Source organism: Clarias gariepinus, chromosome 22 (assembly GCF_024256425.1).
Source record: "Clarias gariepinus isolate MV-2021 ecotype Netherlands chromosome 22, CGAR_prim_01v2, whole genome shotgun sequence".
Lineage (NCBI taxonomy): Eukaryota > Metazoa > Chordata > Actinopteri > Siluriformes > Clariidae > Clarias > Clarias gariepinus.
In genome coordinates this window covers 7,113,262-7,137,764 of record NC_071121.1, presented here as the reverse complement: position 1 = coordinate 7,137,764, position 24,503 = coordinate 7,113,262, and the positions used below count along the sequence as shown (strand labels likewise).

The 24,503-nt window shown below is 38.6% G+C and overlaps 2 protein-coding genes across 3 annotated transcripts; both read right to left on the bottom strand.

Annotated features, from left to right (window-relative positions):
- Window positions 1-1,058: 1,058 nt before the first annotated feature.
- On the bottom strand, window positions 1,059-13,641 carry phf8 (PHD finger protein 8). The gene is made up of 23 exons (XM_053482795.1): window positions 13,546-13,641; window positions 13,364-13,447; window positions 12,119-12,444; window positions 11,935-12,020; window positions 11,652-11,775; window positions 10,502-10,662; window positions 10,263-10,404; window positions 8,420-8,606; window positions 8,163-8,325; window positions 7,727-7,814; window positions 7,533-7,639; window positions 7,240-7,331; window positions 6,859-6,948; window positions 6,447-6,755; window positions 6,242-6,333; window positions 5,959-6,134; window positions 5,774-5,862; window positions 5,569-5,687; window positions 3,749-4,083; window positions 3,432-3,527; window positions 3,212-3,321; window positions 2,762-3,137; window positions 1,059-2,308 (listed from the first exon to the last, which is right to left on the bottom strand). Exons 3-23 carry the CDS (start codon window positions 12,214-12,216, stop codon window positions 2,220-2,222), a joined length of 3,129 nt encoding a protein of 1,042 aa, XP_053338770.1. The 5' UTR covers window positions 12,217-12,444; window positions 13,364-13,447; window positions 13,546-13,641; the 3' UTR covers window positions 1,059-2,219.
- Window positions 13,642-15,848: 2,207 nt separating this feature from the next.
- arf3a (ADP-ribosylation factor 3a) lies at window positions 15,849-24,333 on the bottom strand. 2 transcript variants are annotated; one of them, XM_053483309.1, is made up of 5 exons: window positions 24,284-24,333; window positions 19,335-19,501; window positions 19,076-19,186; window positions 18,556-18,680; window positions 15,849-17,427 (listed from the first exon to the last, which is right to left on the bottom strand). In XM_053483309.1, the coding sequence occupies exons 2-5, from the start codon at window positions 19,480-19,482 to the stop codon at window positions 17,266-17,268; spliced, it is 546 nt and encodes a 181-aa protein (XP_053339284.1). In that variant the 5' UTR covers window positions 19,483-19,501; window positions 24,284-24,333; the 3' UTR covers window positions 15,849-17,265. The 2 variants fall into 2 exon arrangements, with proteins under 2 accessions (XP_053339284.1, XP_053339285.1); XM_053483310.1 differs by having other exon boundaries at window positions 19,335-19,496; window positions 24,284-24,307.
- Between the last annotated feature and the right edge of the window lie 170 nt (window positions 24,334-24,503).

The window sequence follows — 24,503 nt, the reverse complement described above, 5'->3', positions numbered from 1 at the left end:
GTGATGACTGTGTACATGTGACAGACACTTTTATTTTATTTTACATGTTTTAATGTATTCCAAGTAATGCTCAAAATAGAAAATGAACCCTGAGAGAAACTTTTTTTTTCTTCCTCAAGACAGACACAGGAAAAATAAACAGGTAATAGCTGACAGACAGGTTAAAAAGAAGGCCATGAATTAAAATTTAAACGGAAATTTGAATTGACAAGGGAAAAAAATACAAGGATATTTATCTGATTTACTGGGATTCAACTGTTTTCTTTTTCATTCCTTTTTAAGTACAGTCATCTTTTTTTCTTCACATTCATCACATGCTTAAATCTAAACATGGAAGGCATTTATTTCAAGGTCCTTAGTTCATATGTATTTTTGGTGCTTATAATCATAATTGCCAATTAGCTAAAATTGCTCAATTCATTCAGATTTAATAAGAAACATATCTATTTAATCCATCTACAATGAATATTAAAAAAAACAAAACTAACTTTACAGTTTATATTTTCAGTGAAATAAACAGGAAGTTGAAAAAGTAACAAACTAGCAAAATGATGAATACATTAACTTCATTATCACCTTCCGATGTCATAAAACAATCCAAAACTAATAACATATTTAACCTATACAGATAAAAAGGACTAAAGGACTTGTAGTTAAACTACCCCCCTCCCCATCAAAAAAAAAGGACATTAAGGTGTCTTTATACAAGATATGCTAAGAAAGATTTAAATGCAACAAACCTTTCGTCATAACTATAACAAAATTACACCAATTATGTACACTAAGCCTGAAACCTTCATCACACGAGCCTAATTCGGTTTTAGATGCATTACCATTTGACTAGAATGTACCACACCACTCCTGGTGAAATCAGCCAGTAGACAACACATAAATACATGAATGCAAACAGGTGAAACTAAGAACAAGACATCACCATCAAGACATCCTACTGTCTGTGCTGGATAACTAAAAAATATATACGTATAAATATATATATTTACAGAGCTGACATAGATTAGACAAACATCAGTAGAAATGCATTGCATGACTATGCTTAAAAAAAAAAAAAAAACACATTACATGGAAGCAAGAAGTAAGGGAATGAGCACACCAACTAAAGCATACGTGGTACTGAGGGTAGAACGACTTCCTGTTCTTTATAAGATCATGGAAAATTAGCTGCTAACATGTGACACTATTTAATACTATCAATCATCTATACATTATGTGCACTGACAACTCCGTGAAGGATTCTCGTGCTGGAGAAAAACATTCACAGTGAAATATTTTGTTTGGATAATTAACACGACAAGTTCACCTATCCCTCAACTACCATCCTGTCTACATGAGCAAACGACTATACATTTTGGACTACAATTGTAAAAGACAAGCTAAAAATGCTTGGAGTAGCAGAGAGGCGATGTAGGGCAGACTTTTACGATATTTGAGTAAGTCAACATGGTTAACAAAATAATTTTAGACTAATGTCTAAAAGACAAAAATTAAGTATTTGAGACGCTTTGTGTTTATGTCTAATAGAACTCTACAACAAAAAAAGACCACTAACATGTCAAATTTATCAATGAGGCCAAAACAGAAAAATAAACTCTAAGACGGCTGCTAAGTGATAACTAACGCTGTGACACCTTCCGTTTGTGGTTTTAAAGCTATATATGAACAACTGTATCTCACAGTCAGGCCAGCCACAACATATTAACAAAAGGACTTTGCTCAGGGCGAAAACGAGAGCCATACAGGAGTTATTTAATGTGCTTGTTTACTGTTAACGGTCATTTTAATGAATTTAACCTTCATGAACAGAACTGTTTTCTTTGCTTTACTCGTCACTGGAAAGTGTTACACCAGCAAGCCTGCTCTAATCTTATCTGCAAGGAGCTTATGGTACTCATTTACTTAATTGTAGACTTCAAAGCACGATTCGTGTGTCATTTATTTTGACTGGAATTAAAAACCTGCAGTTTTACTGGCTTTTGCAGATGGAAAGTTTTAAAAAAACAAAAAAAACACAATCCCACGTAACGACCCTGATGCAGCTTTAGGGGTCGTTACCACTGTAGAGGTCTTAATAAATCCAACTACAGTACAGTTGTACTGTGATACCAAGTGACTGAATTTTTTCTTCTTTTCTTCCACGTTTGTCCCTTGACTCTTCTGTTTCTCCTGAGAACATCACCACATCTCACCTTTTCCACTGATCTCTACAGAAGAAGTTTGCCATTGCGGTGTATTTTTAAAATCTTTCCAAGTCTCTGTTTAGCTGTAGCAAGTCCTTTCTTTGGGCGTTTTCCTGTAAGGCAAGAAAACAATTATTTGCATTTTTTCCCCCAGTAATTTAAATTTTAGGCACTTTTAACCAAAGTGATTTAAATGAGCCCTGATTAGAGCCGACTGCACATAGTTTTGGGACACTTTGGTCTATTAAAGACCAGATGTGCTGTTGTTAAGTAGTTCAGGCAGGCTGGTCAACGAGGTACAATTTACACAAATGCATCTAAGAATTGCAACAAAGCAGTATAATTAGGCTTGGGGTCAATAAAAATTAAGAGGGCAGAGAAAATGCACACTGCCCATTAAACCAATGATCAAATGCAGATTAGACCTAGAGAACCTTATCCGGGTAATTCAGATGTTTATACATGGTTCAAAAACATTCTCTGAATTAATATACTAATCTACACTTCAGCCCAGCTTTGCAGTGATATGAATTCAGTTCCACCCCTGACAGGCTTTCGGTGTTTACCTTGTCCTACCCCAGCAGCCCCAGGACTTGCCATCCCAGCAGGTGAGGGTGTAGAAGGAGAGTAGCTGCTGCTGTTTTGCGGCGAGAGAGAGGGTCGTCTGGAGGTGAGGAAGACGCCCGGGGCCATGGCGGCACTTCCTCTAGGGCCACCTGGGCCAAAAGGGCCCGGGCCTGCTGTATATTCATGGTCCAGCAGGCTGGCCGAGTATGTCTCTACTCTCCTCTCCTCTGTGATACAGTCCACCAGAGGCTCGGGGGGCAGTGGGGGCGACATCGAGTCTGGCTGTATCTGGAGGTGGGATGCTGCCGAGTGCATTTTCTCTTGAGGGATCTTCTTTTTTGTGTATTTTCGCTTTGTTGTAGTCTTCTGTTGCTCCTGATTTGAAAAAAAGAAACATCATAAAAATCACTTTTTTAAATCCAGTGCCTGCTTGACTTCTTCGTACCCACCTGTTGTGCCAGTTTGGCAGCAGCGGCAGCAAGCCCAGTCTCAACAGATGCGACTCGGGCACCCTCCCTCACCGGCCGCTCCTGCTTAGGCAGGGTGGGAGTCACGCGGGCTGACATCGGAGAAGCAAGAAAAGCACAAATTATGTCAACTACGTCAATATTTGGTTGGCTGCAAAGAATCCCAATGAATTTACTGATTATAATATGATATATCTATTACCTTTAGGACTCCACGGTGTATCATCCCAGTTTCTCTTTCTCTTCATTTTGGATTTCAGTGTGTGTTCTTCCTCATCTGACTCTAAGGAAGGATACACTAAAAAAAAATAATAATAATAAATAATTTTTTTTTTTTTAAATGCTGTAAAGAGTGTGTGCATTAAAATGAATGAGTGTCTATACATAAAGCTGAAAAGCCTATTTAACAAGTAAGCACACGACTCATGGACTCAAGGATTATGCAGGAGCATCATGGAAAACTTAATCCACATTTTCAGTCATAAGGTCACTAGGCTGCACAAGGTAGTCGGTACCCACCAAAATCAGAGTCTTTAAAACAGGTTCCCAGGGTCTCCTGCTCATCAGGACTGTCGTCATCACTGAGGTGCCTGGCGGGTCTTTTGATGGGTCTCTTGCCTGGCCTTTGGATGATGGTTTTCTTTTCACTCTTCTTCTCAGCACCACCCACCCACATGGCTCTCCTGGCTTTATCCTTCATCGTCCCCAACCTCTCACGTCCCCCGGACAAAGACAAAGGAGAGGAGGAGGCAGAGGACGAGGAAGAGGACGATGATGACGACGAAGGAGGATTGGCCATGGATAACATGCCCTGAATGGCATCACAGGTACTGGGAGAGGCTGGAGCTTCCTCACTACAAAACACACACAAGAAATAAGCCCTGAGACCTTGTTGTTAACGCGGACTGCAACTGATCCGGTATAGAAGTCACGTTAACAATTTGCAAGATTCATTTGGCAAATGTTTTACATCAGATGCCCTTCATGCCAAAACCCTCTGCATTTATCTAGACTTGGGATTGAAACAAGAAGACACTGGATTGTGTCTCCAAATACTTTAATTGTTATGAATGACTTGTGTGGCTCACCTGCTGTACCTGTAGTGATTACAGTAACCTTGGATTACAAGCATAATTCAGTCCGGGTTCGTATTCCAAAACACTCGTAAATCAAATTTAAATTTCCCATAAGAAATAATGAAAACTCAAATTATTTATTTCACAGCCCAACAAATTTAATACATAAAAATAATGAACACAAAATATTAAGTAAAAATAAAACAAATTAACCTGCACTTCACCTTTTAAAAAAAGAAGAAAAAAAAATCCAGACAGATAAGTGTTTCCGTTTATGCACGCAGGCGCTTTGTGTGTGAAACAAACGAACCTGCACTTTACCTTTAAAAAGAATCGCGACAGAGCAGTGTTTCTGTACAGCGTGCATGTACTGTTTCTTATAACACGTGTGTACAGCGCGTGTAAAGCAAAAGAAAGTCTCATTACAGAGGATAAAGATCCATTTTCTTCCTCTCTGTTTCAGCCTGTGTGAGCTTGTGTGTGTGTGTGTGTGTGTGTGTGTGTGTGTGTCCGCCTAATTTGACACCTGGATCTTACACACACACTCTCTCTCGTTTTTTTGTGTGTGTGAAGCACCCCCTTTCTGCTTCACACACACACACACACACAAACACACAAAAAACGAGAGAGAGTGTGTGTGTAAGATCCAGGTGTCAAATTATGCGGACACACACACACACACACACACACACACACACAGCTCACACAGGCTGAAACAGAGAGGAAGAAAATGGATCTTTATCCTCTGTAATGAGACTTTCTTTTGCTTTACACGCGCTGTACACACGTGTTATAAGAAACAGTACATGCACGCTGTACAAACGCGCGCGCTTACAACACAAAATATAATATGTTTTACGCACACACATGGTCACAGTGTTATAGTAAACAGTACACACGCGCATGGATGTTGATTATACCAGTAAGAGATGCGCACTAAGACCCAGCAGGGGAGACGATTACCCACAATTCCGCAGCACAAGAGAGAAAAACTATTGGCTCAGTTGTGATAATGTGACGCTCGGCGTCAAAACAAGAAGCGCATGCGTGATACATGATACTGGGGACTCGTAAACCAAGACTACCTCGTTTTACAAATCAAAACTTATTAAAGATCTCTCGCTGAGAACACTCGCAAACCGCGTTACTCGCAATCCGAGGTTACACTGTACTGTTGCATATTTTTCCTCTTATTTATTTCACAAGTTGTATACACAAAAATACAGAATGAATCAAATAATTCAAATGCAGTAAGTTCTGTACCTGAGGGCAGGATCCAGGCCAGCTACTTGTTTGCTAGCCTTAAGCAAGTCCAGGATTCCCCCTGCTCCTGCCTTTAACCCTTGCACAGTGAGCATCTCTTCATCTGTGGTGTAATCCTCCTGAGCAACACAAAACATTTTTTTTTGCATCGCCATATTATTATTCTAAATGTATCCTTATGTGAAAGGGCTAAGTAAAGATTTACCTCAATGTCAAAATCCACCTCTCCAGGCTCTCTGATGCGATGTGGATCTGAGCATGGTTTAGCTCGTGGTAATTTTCTGGGAAGACCTACTACAGAGTGACATCAGATTATATGTTAACATTAAGCAATCACTAGATAAACAGATGTAATTTTATATCACACAGAAAACTAAGACAATATCCTACCAGCCAGTTTCTTTTTGCTAGGTACGACTGGCCTGCGGCGAGGAGGAGGACTTTCATCTATCTGAAGCTCATCTTCAGAATCAAAGTCTGATGACATAGGTGAGCTGCTTGTTAGAGGCTGGAACTGTGCAGTGCGTCCTGCTCCATTAGCGTTACCAGAACGGCCCCCCTTCTTCCTAAAAGCACAAGGACAGCAAAAAAAAGGGTTATCGAATGGAAACCCTCATCCCTACAGCAGTTCGACAGGGAATTAATGACGATGTTGATAAAGACCCAATCATACCCTTGTATCTTGCCATTGGTGAGAACAAGTTTAAGCTTGCTCTTATTTATTTTCCCTTCAAAGTCTTCTACGCAGGCACCCGACAGATCCATCTTTTAGAAAATAAACAAACACTGAAACTCTGACAACCAATCAGAAAAAAAAAAAAACTAATCAGAAATCTTAAAAAAAAAAAAAAAAACATTTTACATGAGTTCCATGCTACCTTGCTCTTGTTTTTGGCCTTAGATCCTGGTTGAAATTTCTTCAGGGTATGTTTGGTATGAATCTCAAGCAGATCCAGCTCTCCTGCCTCCATCTTCATCTCCTTCCCTTTCTGGCCTTTTTTCTTAACCCCTGGAGGACCTACACTTCCAACTCCTGGCCCCTCCTTGGGCTTAGGGCCTCTGTTTTTACCTGGAGGTCTACCAGGGTTGAGAGGAGCTGTTAATGGAGGTTTGGGGTGAGCAGATGGAATGGCCTGTGAGCCACCAAATGGTGCCCCACTTCTGTTTATATTCTGCTGGAAGATATCCTGCCAAGAGATATACATACGATTACATTGTTAACTTAAAAAACATCAGGCATTTAATATACCAAAACACCAGAGCATTCTCAAGCTTTTCCTGAACACTTACCTCTACGAGTCGTATTTCTTTAGCAAGGTCCTTCACCAGCTGCTGGGTCTTAATGGTTTCTGGGATCTCATCCTCATGCTCAGCCAAGGACTGTTGAAGAAACCATAACAGAACAAACAAAAATGTTAGTCAAGTCATTTAAGCTGTCTAAAAATTGCTGACCATTTGAAAATGCTAACATTAATGCCATAACAAACTGCTAAAGTTTGATTAGACTCCGTGCCAATTTGTGTTGGGAAACATATTGCTGCCACAGACACTAAACAAATACTAATATTTAGTGTAATTGTAGTGTAATTTGTGACATGCAAAAGTTCTCCACTATGTAAGCCAAGTAATAAAACTTTAAACTTTCAATTATAGGTGATTGTGACAGATCACCTCTTTGCGAGTCCAGCTTCGGAAGGCGTTATTAAGAGCCTTGGCTCCGTTGACTAGATAAGCAGCAGGATGCCGTCGATTTTCCCTCAGACCTACATAACAACAATGAGCAACATAAGAACAACTACTTATAAGAAATGTATCAGCTTCAATGATTCCTGATTATTTCTCAATATTAGCAATCATCGCTAGAACATTATGTTTTACAATTACATTCTGCTTGATTCTGTTTGGTTATTTTTGTTATAATAGAACCAGCTAACAAAAGGTGATAAATTTCTGAAACATCTTACCTCTGAAAGTGTCTAGGAGGTGCTTGCCAACATACCAGCACACAGTCTCAAAGTTAGGAAACTTAAATAGGTCTGCTGTGCTAAGTCTCTTCTCAATTTCGTATGCGCTGAGAGACACGAAATAACACCAAAAAATTATTTCATATTTCATAATAATTTGTTATTAAGAAAAATACACATAACTTATTATTTACCGAAGTTGCATGTCGATGTTGAGGCTGTGAAGAAAATTTCCACCAAATGCCAGGCAGTCAACTGGAGTAAGAACTGCGTGGATCCATCCTGATGGACGAAATACCACAGGACACATTAGATAAAAATCTAACAAAAACTTAAACAACTGACATTCCTACTCATTCCTACCTAACAATGAAAGGAATGCCCCTTTTGAGGGGCAAAAATTTTGGGCACACGTGTTACAGGGTTACAAACTCTGTTAAACTGTTTGTGGCCTACTTCGCCGTTTATATTGGAGAACTGAACATCTGCGTTAATTAGGAAATGTGCACAGCCTTACTTTATAAGCTGGCATTTAATATAGAGAACTTATTAAAGAACTTAAGTACTGACTGAAGTAAGTAGTCAAAAAGACTTTATTTATTTCAGACACATAAAAATCATACTTCATACCAGTCGGGATAAACAGTGTGTTTCCTTGCTTGAGCGAGCACTTGTAGCACATGTCCACTTGGTCCCCAAAGAAGAGCTCGTTCTGATTGGTGGAGGAGCTCCAGCGCTCAAACAGTGACAGATTAGCAGTAGTTGGACGGATTAGGTAGAAAATCTTCTCACCCTGAGTCAAAAAAGCCCACAATTTCTCCAAATCAGTTTTCATATACGTGTGAAATAGTTTAATTTTTTTTTTTATTGTAATAAATGTGCCTTACCCGTAGAACATGGTACCACACAGATGTTCCTCCAAAATCAATGTGGAAGTCTGTGTAGCTGTCTTTCACCCCCATCAGGCAGTACTTCTGCACATTCGGCCTCTCGAACACAGATTCTTCAGGCCAGAGGTTTTCCACCCATGATAGTTTCCTCACAATCTTCGGGGTCTCTACGAGGTTAGACAGCCTAGTAGAAACAAAAATGTGGTTGCTGGTAACATTGCTCTTTTAAACTGCATCTTAATGTTTGTGATCCATTTTACAGTATTTTTTATACATTTTATTATTTAGTCTTTATCACTGTAATTAAAGTAAAACCCAAGAGAAAGAAAGTCCTGTAATTTTCCTGTAAATTGTGTTTTATTAGGAACATACAATTCAATTTTTCATTAAAGAAACGTTACTGAAATTTTGGTTTAAGATGTCAACCATAGTTCTTAGAAATCAGCCAAATAATTGCTATCGGTCCATCTCCTCTTGCCATATAGGACACAACACTGTGGGGCTATAAACACTACATAGTACCATGACAGTGTAAAAATGCATTTAAGATTCAGTCACACATGCATGGCTTCATGTGTTGCTGGGTTTTAAATAGGTGTGCTTCGAGGAGGGTTTTTGGGACCACATAAATACCAATTTCTGATCACAGGTGAGTGTGGGTTATTGGAACCTAACACTGTATGGTATTATTTATTAAGTTATGTTCTAAAAAACAGTGCACAAACAATTGAAATCTGAAAAACAAAACAATCGCTAACTTAAAATTTGTATTTATCGGAATAGAATATATTCCATTCTCTTATTATTTCCTGTAAATTATAAAGAAACTGAAACCAACAGAACAACATACAATATGCTCATCTAATGAGCAAACATTTTCCATTGGGGCCCTCACAAATGCCTAAATGCTCATGTAAAATGCGACTGTACTCATATACTTACTCATTATAAAAAGCAGCACATTGAAGAAAGATGAATGACAATGATTAACAAATTGAAACTTCACACCGACCAATTTTAAATAACGCAGACATCAGTAACTTTGTATTTGGCATACTCATTAGAAAGCAGAGAAGGCAAACGTTTCTTTATAAATATCTATATTTCCGCATTTTAAGTGAAAGTCTATTCCTCTTATCATCCAGAATGTGTGAAAGTGGTTAGTTAAATGAGGGTCAACTTACTGTATAACATTGTTTCTGACAACTTTTTATACTCTAATTATTCATGCTGTTCTTTGCTTAACAGGTGAATAAGGTTTGTGGTATTAAAGCTTTTAGCAGAAGTTCCCATACACGATTTTGCTTTAGAAAAAACTTTGCATACTGCAAATGTGATGTCTTATAAAGAGACATGGTAATATTCCCAGACCGGCAGGGCTTTTTGATTTGGATGTCGACTCCTGCATTTTGCATCATTACAGTAACATTGGTTTTTGTGATTAACTGTAATTTGTGATTATTTGTAAAAAAATTAAGCAATTAGCGACAGATCAATTGAAACAATCTTAGTTTTTTTTTAATTACTGGTAACTTCCATTCAAAAACTAATTGTTTCTTGTGGTCACATAAGCATGTTAGCATCAAATGAGAGACCCTTGGATTTATTTCAGATTTATATTATTTGTATTTTTTGTATTTTCACTGCAGCTATAAACTTCCTAAAAACTAACCAGCAGAAAACTATTTTATACTTTGATAAGCAAGTTATGTGATGGGCAAGGCACATGCACACACACTCACAGGAATTACTAGGATCTGTTGCCCAGTCTTGGGTGTTGCACTGCTCAGCTGAAGAAATAAATCAAGAAGTTGATCAGACACAAAATGAATCTACATACCTCGTGTCTGAAAACTCCAGGCTTATCACATTAAGCACTCTGTCTCGGTTGGGACTATTATAGTACTCTACGAAGTCCCCAAGTTTCATCTTCATGTCTGCCTGACGTATCACGTCAATCACATCAATTTCTTTATCGCTTCCTATAACAAAACAAAGCACAAAAATATTTAATAAAATGTCGTGAATAAAAAAAAAAGTAGCATGTCTATCATCAGCAAACAGCACTGGACTAATTACCAACGAGGTGCTCGACATCGGACACAGAGAAAGAAGCAGGGGGCAGACTCATGCCTAACCCATCCCTCCTCAAGACCAAGACTGGGACACTGAAGGAGCGCTCCTCCAGAAAGTCGACTGTGAGCTGGGCTCCTGTAGGCTTTAGCAGGACCTCATCAGCACTAAAACACACAAGATATACGAGTGTTTACAACTGCCTAATTCATGCGATTTTTTTTTTTAAGTCAAGTGCACTACTTTGAAAACATATTTAAAGATGAAATTAAATGAGCATAAGCAAATCAACTCTTTACTGCCAATTTTGTGTCTTATCCCCCACTGAGCCATATGACCCACTTCTGCTCTTTGATCAGACATATTTTAGCTTAACTGAACACTCTGTACAAAAGCCATTTAGTGAAGTGAGAACTATGCACTGCAGCGTTATCGTGCTAGTATACAGCGACATAAGAGAGAATGGCTGAGCTGTAAACTACTTCTGTGAAGAAATTCTGAAAATGTATCAGTAATTCTAAATTCAGAACCTAGATAATTCATTCTTCCATTTCTTTTATCCAATCTGCAATAAAACATAAGACATCTTGTTTTTCATACATTTTGCTGACAATTCTACATGTTCATTGGTGATGGGAAAAATAAATTAAATAATAAAAAAATAATCAATTCAGGATTAAGGATTGTGATTCTTATCTGTGGCGTACATCGCCATGCTGACTCCAAAATGAATTTTGGGATTTGAAGTGGTAAAATGTTGCCATTCATATATAATCCTATAGGTGGTGTGCTTTAAACTATTCACACACTGGTAGGCAGCACAGCATCCTTTAAATTTGTTTAGATTTGTAACAGAAAAAGGGTATATATAAAGTTGAGATATTTAAAAAAAATACCTAAGCATCAGGATAATATCATACTGGCTGGTCCCTGGTGATTCCCATCCCTAATGTTCATGCTATAACAGACACGGTCTGCACACACTGCACAGATGTGTTCACGTATACGCGGATATGACATTAGATCGAAATCAGGTATCCTTAAACCAGTCTAATTATACAGATACTAATTTATTTTAAAAAAACGTGTACTTTTGCATATTCCTAGTTTGCTTCCCCAGGACTGAGGCTAGGGATGGCAAATTAATACAAATTACCTGGGAAAAGTGCGGCTGCGTAATTCACGAACAAACTGAGCGCTCCCAGTCTTCACCGGTCGCCCTGAGTCTCTTCTGCCTCCTGAACTGTCAGTCTGCTTAGAACTGCCACGCCGCTTACGCACTACAAGAAAAATAGAAACAGAGATGATGAACTAGTGTTTGGCTCCTTGTTAGAGCCAGGCCTTCCACATGAGGCAAAAAAACAAAAATAATCAGATGATCAGTTACACAAAGCAAATGGAGTACAAAAAAACAAAACAAAAAAAAACTATCTACTTACTGACAGACGGTCCATGTGTCACTTGACAGTTAGGGCAATGGTACAGGTCAATGTCTGCTGCTTTATCTTCTTCCACGCCAACACAGCTGTGGAAACAGCAATACTATTATAAGGCACTCTTAATAGAGATTAACATGCCTGATCAAATGCTAAGTGTTAAACAGAACTACACAAGGTCACCTACCTTCCGTGAAACCAGTCCTGGCAAACATCACACTCGATCATGAAGCGTGTGACATCGTAAGGAAGTCGGCACAAGCAATAAACCGGAACGGAGGCCATGATGAAGATGCGAAGTCTATTTCAGCACCCGAGGACTTAGATTTAATATTTTCAAAAGGTGGCACTACAGCGTGCCCAGTTCCTTTCAATTTTCTACCACACTCAGTCAGTCTATATTCTTTGATGAGTCACATACAGTGCAAGGTGTTGCACAAACAAAGGCCAGCCATAAAACCTGGGCTTCTGTCACCACAAACTTAGCTCTTGGTACGTGCCACTATTGAGCACCTGTTGAGACAGTAATGAAACATCATTAAGATGATATGTATGCACAGTTCTCCCTATTTAGAAGAGGTGGTCAATTAGTTGATTAGTAAAATCAGGTGTTCTAGGAGCAGAAAAATACAGTAAAATGTGTAGGGTAATAATCATCCAGAATAAGTGTTGTAAGGATCACTGAATCCCACAAAAACGGAAATAACTTACTACTTTTCATTCTTTTTTTTTTCAATGAAAAAGATGTACATAGCTGCAACTTCTGTTCATGTGCTAGCGGGCAGTCAGCAATGTGTTCATTGATAACTGAATGATAACAAGACCATGTGTGATGGTAACTATCGACGAATCAGTAAAAAAAACAAAAACAAAAAAAACAATAACAAGCATATTAAAAAAACAGCAGTTTACCAAAAATTTTAGACATTTACATTGGAAATAGGTGCAGGTTTCACTAACCTACTAATAAACCTTAGTAGTTAACCCGCTTAGCTTAGCTGGAGTCTTAACAAAACTGTAAACAATAAATACAGTGAACCTAGCTAGCTAGCACTGTAGCATTTTGGACAATCGCTAATAGTATACACTAACTATATGAGTTAAAAGGAAAAAACACGTGCGTTTGAACTATACGTCTTTATTTGGTATAAATGTGTAGTTTAACCATTAAAACATTTCCCTAATTAGCTAACTAAGTTACTCACAACGAATTAACTGACATAGCTAGCAGGCGCACTGACGTCAGCTAAGCTAATTATTTAGCCGCTCAGGCTAACTTTGCTTTGTATTAAAGTTAAATGTGCAACTAAAACCACTGAATACAAGAGTACGTGCTGCTGTTTTATAACTTGGATAAAAAATAGGTAAGCAAACATTTCGCAAAAGCAAAACACAAAAGCGCGCAGAAAGCGCAGGCGCGGTCGGGTCTTACCGAGTGTGGAGTATGGATGATGACCGAGGCCCTGGAACATCATGCCGGTTAGAGTCCGTGGGAAAACCCGAGGCGTCGCGAGGCCTAGTTTATAGCTATTACTATGCTGTAGTATTCGTATTAGATGCACTTTTTGCTAATTAAATATTTGAGGTTTGTGAATATTTAAAGCAAAACTGTACCTATATGTGAGACACGAAGTGTAAAAATAGCGTTTATATCCAATTTACTGCATAAACATTGGCGCCACAGAGGTATCCATGTCAACACTGTCCGTGCAGCGACCCCTGTCTGTAGTAGAAGAAACAGAATCGGTTTAGCTTCATTTCGGATTTCATACCAGGCCCTGTCCGTTCTTCATCCCTGACTGAAAGAGACAGATTTCTTTAACACAAATGATGTACACTTTGCTTTCAGCTTTACCATGACGTCGTTTCGTAGCACACTATAAACTCTGATTTATTACTTTAACAAGAGTGGAATTGTTTTTTAAAAACTAATGTATTTTGTCTATATAATATAACATTATATCCCTACTATATTATTAATGTTTTTTTCTTGTGTCCTAGTTATGTAGTTTCTACTTTTAAAAATAGTGTTATATATTTATATTTTTAGACTTTATTTTCTATTTTCTATTTTCAGGTTCTATTTTTTCTAGTTAAATTTTTATTCAAATTTTCTCTCATATTTCTTCTATTGATATTTATTACTTATAAGTTTTAATTCTCTTTTTAAGGTCACTGGCGGTTGTGTAAGCATTTCACTACATTTCGTACTGTGTATGATAGTGTATGTGACAAATAAAATTTGAATTTGAAATTTGAATTTGAAATTTTTTATAAAATGTAAATGTGTAAATCAAACATTATTTTGTTAATTTGTTTTTAATTAGATATTTTCATATGAAAATATCTAATTATTACAAATATATACAGTATAAAACAGAAAATCCGTTTGTAATATGTAATAAATATAACTTCAAGGAATACTGTCCCTATGAGAAATGTAGCTACTATATAACAGATTTCTATTTCGAAGAAAAAAAAAAACTGTGATTGAGATGCCTTGTCTTGATCTGTCCACTAGAGGGAGGTATTAGCACTGTAGTACTGTCACTAGTAGATAAAGTGCAATAAGATAAAGCAGCCCACTGAGCACATAGTACTTACTGTAAGTGAAGAGCTCTCAATCAAAAATCTATCCATCACATTAAAAATGCCTACAGTATTAACTTGAGCATGTTGTACACCATGTACGCATATTATATGGAATACACACTGCATGGTCCTTAAGTGCAATTCATAGTCATGGTTGAACTGGGGGGGGGGTTGTTTGGCCATTTAAAGGGTAATATTATTAATGGTCACTATTTAAAAAAAAGTATTTTCAACAGAATAGACATGTGCATTTTTGTTCTTTCCACCACATTTCCCCCCAGGTCTGGTAATTCTGCCTGCTTCTTTAACCCTTAAATGATCGTTAAAGTGGAATATTGCAGTACTATTAGAGCAATCAGCTCCATGCTGGCCCCCCTTTGCCCTCTTAACAATCTGCATTTCCATGCAATAACACCCCACTCCAGGTCAGTAACGCAGCCTCAGCGCTGGTGGCCAGGGTCTGGCTATGGGGGTGGGCTGGCTGGACTTCAGCACCCGGCGCTCCCATCATGCATTGATGAATTGATTGCTGCACTGCTGCCAGTGTGTCTGTGCCCTGGGCGAGAGCGCCCCGGTTACGAGAGGGAATCCCAGCAATGGCACCCGCCGTGGTGCCGCTATTGTAGGCCGCCTGCAGGGGGCATTGGGGGCTGGCAGCCTGGAGAGAGCTGCCCTGACCCACATACTGCTGTCACACCCCTGGAGACACTCTGTGAGGGCAAGCAAGGAGGTGTGTGTGTGTGTGTGTCTGTGTATGGGATAAGCCCGAGAAAACAGAGAAGGCGAGACACTGGGCACCTTGGTGAGAGGATTTTCACAATTCCCACTGCTAGAATTTTAGTGATTAATGTTGGCAGAGAGGGTAGTTTAAAAAGGTTTAAAAAGAAATGAGAAGTGTGAGAAGTGCAGGTATATAGCTACTCCTTTTGTCTCCATGGCAGCATACTTGAAGAAAAGATTTATAGCCTTTCATGGTGTCACACAATCTTATCAAGTTAAACAGGCACAATTTATAATTAAATACTAAACCATGAGAAGGATGAAATGCATGTTAACAAAGACCAATAATGAACACAGCAATGTTAACCCTTATAGCTGTATAATACCTTTTAATATCAGTATGATGGAAACTGATAAATGAAACCAATTAACATTTCTGATAGTTTATATGCCTTTGCAACAATAAATCAAAATGGCATTTAGCAATTTAGTTTTTAAAGGTATTTGTTGTTGGTCTCAACAAAACCTTAAAAAAAAATAATAATAATAATATTATATATATATATATATAATATTGCAATCTATTTTATGCAAGAAGTGCTCATTTTCATCACAGAGAGTTTATTAGACATTTTGTTCAATAAATTATTGGGTATATTCACACGTGTTATTGATGGCAGTCAGTAATCAACATGTTAATTGGTAAGTGGCTCTAATCTGATTTGGTACAAATAAATAATGGTTCAGCTGCTGTTTATGTATAATCTTGCACTAATTTCAAATTCACTAAGACATAAATGAACAAAGACAAAAAAAAAACACTTTTTGTGGTGTGTTTGTAGTGGAACCCATTTGTTTAAACCATGATGTAGAACGATTGTTCATGTGGCAGCAGCAGTACGATAAAGTTAAGAAGCACACATTTTTGTGGGCAGTTCACTGAGGAAGTAAACAGTTAAGCAGAGAGACAGGCCGAGGTATCGTGGGATGCTGCGTTCTAACACGGCTTTGTTGAGTGAACCGTTTGATTCAACCACCAAAATTTTAGCATCACTATAGAGATGATGGACGATGCTTTAAAAAAACATGCTTTGATCAGTAGTACATGACTTAATACCAATTTCTTTTCAAATATCCAAACTCATTGTTCTCATTCTGCAATATACAGTATGATGAGTGATATGAACACAGTGGCTTCTAACCATCTAAAGGATCCAAAGAACAGCTAGACCACTCGTGGAGCTACAGAGAGCTACAGAGAGAGCACACACTATCTGACCATAGAGAGGCAACATGCAAAAACAGTAAATCGTTTTGACAAGAGGTGTAATTGAGGATCTAAGAAATGTGCAGCCACTGTATCATTCTGTCAAGTCAGTGTCTACATGCAAAAGAAAAAAGGCGAGTAGTGATTATGTCATCCATCTGTGCAACTCACATCTTACAGAGGCCTGCTCAAAACAGGGCGATATATGCAAGCGGTCAAAGCATAATACTGTTTCAACACAGATTTAAATGCTAATAATCACAGAGTGTTACAGTAAAACTTCAACAGCATTACTATAGCAAAAACATATCAAACAGAAACACGTCTAGTACTCTTGGATCGTTCTGCATGTGAAAATTCCCTTACCTTTATTTCCGATACCTAAGACCTCCGAGCCATTTTAACACAGTTTAAACAGGGCAGCTCATTATAATAGTTTAAATGACCTGCATTTAACACTACGGACTCTATATTATGGATTACTAAACCAGTTCACACCCTTCAACCCCCTTTTCTTTACACTGACGAAAGAGAAACACATGATATGGAGATTTTCTATCATTATATATCGTTATAGATTGATCAGAACAGAAGTGAAGGGTTCAAAGTGACATTTTTACAAAGCGAGAACAGTACAGGCTACGCAGCTGGACTCTGAGCCGGCCTGCTCTCTCCACTCTCATCTTGTAAACACAATAAAAGAAACCCACTGGTGCTCCCTGATGAGCTGCAGCTCAGCTGTCCACAGATTCGCCTCACTTTTTGTTCTTGAGCTGGTTGGCCAGCCAGTCAAGGCCCTCGTACAGGCCGTCGCCGCTGGTGGCGCAGGTGGCCTGAATATACCAGTTACGGTGACGGAGTGAGTGAAGGCCCAGCTTGTCAGTGATCTCTGCAGCATTCATGGCGTTTGGCAGATCCTACATACCAGGGTAAGACAGAAAGGAATATCTTAAATGCCAGGGATTAGTTGATATTTAAAACAATGAAGATTAGATAAGAGATTATCAGAACTAAACTGTATAGACAAATCTTAATTCATATAATTTAATCAATCTCTGTTATGGATACACTGATCAGGAATAGGGATAAAAACAAAAAAAATATGCCTAACTGGGACTGGGATGTTAGTGGCAAATCCTTTAGGTGCTGTAGGTTGTGGGATGGGGGCTCCATGGATCAGACGCATTTGCCCGGCATCCATGGAATGCGCGATCAGATTGAGTTCAAGGTTGTTGATCTAGCCTCCAAACTCAATCTGATCACGCATTACATGGAGGCTCGGGCAGATTAAGTTCTGAGTAGTTTGGAGGCTGGATCAACAACTTTGAACTTTTTGCCTGCTGTGACAGGCTGTGATGCACTGGACGTACTGATACCTTTCTATCGTGGTCAACATTGACTTTTTTAACCAATTTGTGCTCCATTGGCGGAGCTGATGGGCTAGCCTTTGTTCTAAACAGGCATGTGAGCTTTAGTTGCCCATGATCCGGTCATCAGTTTACTGGCATAAAGTTGAGAGTAAATGTCATTCCATTCACCTGACAGTGATGTTACGGTTGTGGCTGATCAGAGTATGTACTTCATTGTAGCATAAAATCTATACCATCTTTGGTCTTGCACTCCAAATTCAATAGTATTATAATTAGTTTATTGTCGATTCTACTGCATGAACAGTGCATACATATAGAGAATTGAAATTATGTTACTCTCAATCCCCCATATCCATATCTGCTTAATCACGTGGATAAAAGTAAAGGCCTCCCACACTTGGACTGCTTTTTTTGTCAACCCATTCACAATGCACAACTCTAGTCTCATTCATACAGACACATTTCCTGGTAAACTTTTTTTCTTTTCTTTTTTTTTGTTTTTTTTAAGTGTGCTTCCTAATTGTATCTGTATGTGTTTTAAACACATCCCTAATGTCCAGGATGAGCAAATATCAGAAAAACATGTCTAGGGAAACTTCAACAGCCCCCCAATCTCAATCTTGTCTGGGATTTAAACATTTCCAGCAGTGCCCACACGATGAAAAGGTTTCTTGCCTGCTTGTTAGCAAACACCAGCAGCACTGCATCTCTCAGTTCATCTTCAGCCAGCATCCTCATCAGCTCTTCTCTGGCCTCATTCACCCTCTCTCGGTCATTACTGTCCACCACGAATATCAGGCCTGACCAAATACACAGAGAGAATCTGTTAAAATGCCACTGAAATTATACACTATAAATTTCAATACATTGTCACTATTATTATTTACTATTATAATGTATAATTATACTGTAGAGGCAAAATGTTTCTTCAGTTACAATACACACAAATAGTAGCAGTGTAAAACAATGCTGTTGGTTCCTAGAGTCCCTATCTTCCATTCTCCATTAACATTATTATACACATAGATATTATTTATGTCTTATGTGCTTTTAAATTAAAAGGGGAAAGGATGCATGCTGTTGTTCTAATACACACAAGTATTGGTTATATAATATGATTGGGAAACCAAGGAATGAAAATAGGAATATACATTATATAGAGATGATGAGAGGTGTGCAGGTACATTGAACTCACCCTGCGTGTTCTGAAAGTAGTGTCGCCACAAAGGCCTGATTTTGTCCTGACCGCCAACATCCCACACTGTAAAACTGATGTTCTTGTACTCCACTGTCTCCACATTAAACCCTAAAAACATCAAAGCAGATCTCTGCAGTCAGATAACAAGGTTAAAAACTAAACAAAACACACATTCCTGAATAATTTTTAAAGAATCAGATACGTGGAACTAATATCGATCTTAATTATGATTATGTTGTCTGAAAAGTGGACAAACCAATAGTGGGAATTGTTGTGACTATCTCTCCAAGCTTGAGTTTGTACAGGATCGTGGTTTTCCCAGCTGCATCCAGGCCGACCATCAAAATCCGCATCTCTTTTTTTCCTATAAGACTCTTTAAAAGGTTGCCAAAAATGTTCCCCATGGTAGCTGGTTGGCCTTTTCTTAAAAAAAAAAAGAGGATATCGGATGAAGAGTTACTAAATAGCAATCATAAGCTTATGTTGAATATTCATTTATAGAGCCACAGTCCTGCTAAAATAAGATGTCAACTGCTGTCCTTATTACAGAGAGACCCACCACGCAGTACTTATTTTTATAAAGATCTGTTTTCAGACACATGAAAGGACTTTCTACATATGAACTGTGTTCAAGTCAAACTGGGACTTTTGATTGTGCAGAATAACAGAACACAGTTATGAGAGTAAAAACTACATACTTTTCTTAATATAATCGTCTGCTACACTAATGCACTTATCTCAGCATTACACTAGTGACTGGACACTATAAAGTTAAAAAGTTTTCTCAGTACGTCGGAGCCATGATCGGACTGCCTGGTTCACATCAGAAACGCTGGCCTCCCAGGAACTCCTTCAATGGCCCAACATGTCAAGTTAAGTCAAGTCAAGTCAAGTAGGCTTTTATTGTCATTCCAACCATATACAGTTGGAACAGTTGAATACACAGCGAAACGAAACAACGCATGATTAAAATAAAAAAGTTCATCATTCATCCATCATCTATACAGCTTATCCAGGGAACCTATACCAGGTAATTTAGGGCGCAAGGCTGGATACACCCTAGATATGGTGCTAACCCACCATAGGACTCAAGCAAAAAAAAACACACCCACAATCATACACTTGAAATGTCAATCACTCTATAATGTAAGATTTTGTGATGTACTGTAGGAGGAAACCGGAGTGCGTAAAGGAAACCCACCAAGTACAGGGGGAAACATGGAAAGTCCTAACCACTAAGGCACCTCACCACACAGATGCTTGCTCATTCTAATAGCAACACGCACAGTGAAAAGCTGTAAATTAAAATGTTCGAACCGTTTTTTTGTGGTCACTCAGTAAAACGACAGGCCGCATTTTTGTCTTAATGGTACAATTACAAGACTGCACCTTGAAGAGATAAAAAAAATAAATAAAAAAATAAATAAAATAATTAAAATTGTGTTGATGTTGCAATTTCTCCCATGTGTCAAACAGAGAACATGTTTTTTTTTTTCCAGACAATATATCAGTCTTGGGATTGGAACCCATAAATATCCATGGACTAGCTCAGAACTTTAACTGCCAATTATCTTACACCACTGTGGATCTTCACACCACGAAGCTCCAGGCAAAACATTTTTCCCCCACATGGATTTTGAAAATGAGCAAATCACGAAACTATGTAAACTGCTCGATGGTCCTAATATTTTAAACTGAAGGTTGTTTCTCATTATGCAGGAATTTTTAACTCAAAACCAAAAGAAATTTTATTGCACACAACACAAAAATGGCAACACAGGATAAAGACAGTTCAGAAAGTTAAATTTGTTGGTCCTTTTATTTCTTGCTCTGGGATGACCACACTTTATAATGCGGTGTACTGGGCATCAATTTTCCTCATGTCAGCTCTACAGCTTGGTTTGCAGTTAAAGAGCTTTAATGGCAAAGTTAGCCATGAGTGCACGCCGGACATAGATGACCCGCTACGCTGCCATTAATAACCTGCTTAAGGAAGAAAAAACTAAGACGGCACGCTTAACAATCCACGTACAAGCGATCTAATGCAACTAAACGTACAAAAAGGATGGGTTTCAAATTGGAATTGGAAATATGCTTCAGAACCTCTTATAAAAACACAGCCCGGCATGATAATGTTTCACAAAAAGACTCGTAAGTATGACAAGACACATACATCTGATGAGACTATATGGCTGGGTAAATAGGCTAAAAACAATAAAGTAAGTCCACAAATCATTTCAAGTCTCGGTCCTTTCGAGCAGCATTACTGATCACCATAGCAACAGAAGAGCAAGGAAAGAGCAGTGAGCTCATCTGGAATGATTTACTGAAACATTGTTACTCGCAGTCTTAATCTTTACAGTAAGAAATGACCCAAAATGTGAGCCTCATATGACTCATAAGAGTGTCACCATGATGAGCCTGTGCTCTGAGGCTATTTCTTTAAACTAAAGAACACCGGAGTACATTCGCTTGCATTGAATTATACGCTGACAAAACTAAATTGCTGTGGTTTTACTTCGAATTCGTTTCTAACAGAACAGACAGTAACTAGATAGGCTAGTGTGTTACTTGAATGGAAAATATGGAGGATGTTTATATGAACAGGAGGGGGTCTTTAAGTTATAAGGTATGTGGAAAAAAAGGAAAATAAGAACAGAACAGAAAATAGTCTGACCTCTATATGAATATTATATTGATTATTTAAATATTTACAGAAATATTTGCTAAATACATGGAGGTTGGAGACCATAGTCCAAGCTGAACATTTATAGGTGACTTTTTTTTTTTTTAAGTCAGTGAGTGTGGTTTAACCTTATTTAATACAAGTATAAACATGATTCTAAAAATATCCATCCACCCAACCCGTCATCACGAATGATGGTTGGGTCAAATGACCCATGACTTCACGTCACACCAAAGGGAAAGTTACGTCACTGAGGATCCCAACCTTCTCGCAACCCACACTAAGGGCAATTTGGAAATGCCAATCCGCCATGTCTTTGGCCTGTGGTAGAAAACCGAGAGTACCCAGACGAAATCCACCTCAGGGCATGTAGAGACCAAGTAAAACTCCACTCACACAGACGGGAGAAGCAAGGTGACAGTGTTAACCACTTAGCTGCTAATAAAAAAACATTACTTGATGATTTCCATTATAGCAAAATGTAAAACAATCTTTAAGACCGGGTACTCTTGGACCCTAATTTAAGGGTCCAGTGATGTAGGGTCCCTTTAAAACTTTAAAAATAAAAATACTTAATAAAGAAAGATAGATAGATAGATAGATAGATAGAGAGATAGAGAGATAGATAGATACTTTATTGACCCGAAGGAAATTTTTTACATCCACTAAAAACGGTAACAACAAAATAGACAACAGACATGTGGTTGCAATTACAGGGTACTTAAAAATAAATTGAGATGTGCGATGAGTAATAACCATTGAAACTGACAGCAGTGCAAAAGTGAATGATGCAAGACTGAGGTAAAGAGAGTCAATGCAGATAAGATGTGCATGATGAGTGGATAAAAAATTATGACTGTAAACAGTGAGTCTGTTATGAAGGAGAGCAACATGTATAACTAAGGAAGAGTAGTGGTTGCTGAGAGACTATTTGATCAAGAATTCCAATCATGTCCCCAGGTACTGTAAAGAGGTGTTAAAACAGCGTATGGCCCTAGGAACATTAGATTTTCTGGTTTTGTCAGAAGAACACCACTGTGATAGAAGACGGCCACTGAACACGCTTTTCTGCTTGTTCCATACAGAGGATGACTGGTTTTGGACATGATGGACAGCACAAGCTCCAGCTCCAGCTCCTAGGTCCCTAAAAAAGGATCTTGAACTAAATGCTGTCCATCATGTCCAACTCCATTTATGCACCTTAAATCATTTTACATTTACAATACACTGATCAGCAGTAACATTATGACCACCTCTAGGTTTCACTCCCCCCTTTCCTACAAAAACAGTAATGATCTATGTATCCTGACACCTTTCTGTTGTAACCAGCATTAAACCTTTCCTCAATTTGAGCTACAGTGGCTCTTCCATTGGATCGGATTACACGGGCTAGCTTTCAATCCTCATGTGCATCAGTGAGCCTTGGCCACCCATGACCCTGTCGCCAGTTCATCGGTTTTCCTTCACTGAATCACTTTTGGGATATCCTGACCAATGCAGCCCACAAACATCCCACAATCGCTGCAGTTTTGGACTTGCCCTGACCAAGTTGTCTAGCCATTACCATTTGGCCAGTAGCTACATTTTTAATATCTAGTTTAAATGGCAGCTGAAAGTGGGTGGGATATATTAGGCAGCAAGTGAACCATTTTTTCCTGAAGATGAGGTGTTGGAAGCAGAAAAAAAGGGCATGCGTAAGGATTTGAGTGACTTTGACAAAAGGCCAAATTGTAATGGCTAGAGGACTGGGTCAGAGCAAGTCCAAAACCACAGCTCTTGTGGGATGTTGCTGGTCTGCAGCGGTCAGGACATACCAAAAGTAATCCAAGGAAGGAAAACCAGTGAACTGGCGACAGGGTCATGGGTGGCCAAGGATCACTGACACACACGGTCTGATCCAATGGAAGAGCTACTGTAGCTCAAATTGATGAAAAATAATGTTAATGCTGGTTGTCATAAAAAGGTGTCAGAACACAGAGTGCATCACTGTTATGTTGGCAAAAAAAAGGGGATGTACTCAATATTAGGCAGGTGGTCATAATGTTGATAATGGCTGATCAGTGTATTATTATCATCATCATCTTTATCATCAGCCCGATGAGACTTTGTTTTTGAGATTTTAACTATTACATTAAAGAGCTGTCTGGAGCAATTGCTTTATTAACACCAAGCAGAACACAAATTGAGCTACAAAGCTCTATAAGACATTGTTATTTGTAGAAATCGGTGTAGAGTCGGTAGAAGATTATTTACCATAATGACATGTTCATACCCTGTTTTTAAATTATAAATCAGAAAAACATTTCACACCTTACGCACACCGTGCTGTGACAGCTCCAGTGGCCTAAACAGCCTACCGGCAAGATGCAAATACATCATCTGTTTCCCTTTTTTCCACCTTTGCTATTTATTATCCTAACGCATAAAATATACCTTACGAACCATACGAACGTGCAGCGTCTCAATTCAAACCGAAATTCAAATTCGTTTAAATTCCACCCATCCTTTGATCTACTCACCTCTGGCAGCGACGCCGGACAAGTCCAAGCTCCTGTCGCAAGTCTCGCGATAACCCACGCGCACGCACACAATGCAGCGTTAGAGCCTCGTGCTGTTATGATCTCGCGAGATTACCCAAGGCATCAGGGTACCATTCGAGTGACGCTTCAGCCTCCGTGATGTTAATTCCATGCACGGGATGCTGTTATAAAAGGACATTTGATGGTTTGTGGAAATGGA

Bases quoted from the DNA above. Each gene is read 5' to 3' on its own strand.
- phf8 (XM_053482795.1), bottom strand. From the start codon at position 12,216: ATGGCCTCCGTTCCGGTTTATTGCTTGTGCCGACTTCCTTACGATGTC. The intron at 6,756-6,858 runs GTAAGTGTTCAG...ATCTCTTGGCAG, and splicing joins AAGAAATACGACTCGTAGAG to GATATCTTCCAGCAGAATAT. The intron at 6,334-6,446 runs GTAGCATGGAAC...ATTTTCTAAAAG, and splicing joins AGGCCAAAAACAAGAGCAAG to ATGGATCTGTCGGGTGCCTG.
- arf3a (XM_053483309.1), bottom strand. From the start codon at position 19,482: ATGGGGAACATTTTTGGCAACCTTTTAAAGAGTCTTATAGGAAAAAAA. The intron at 19,187-19,334 runs GTTTGTCCACTT...TGATGTTTTTAG, and splicing joins CACAACAATTCCCACTATTG to GGTTTAATGTGGAGACAGTG. The intron at 18,681-19,075 runs GTGAGTTCAATG...GTATTTGGTCAG, and splicing joins CTACTTTCAGAACACGCAGG to GCCTGATATTCGTGGTGGAC.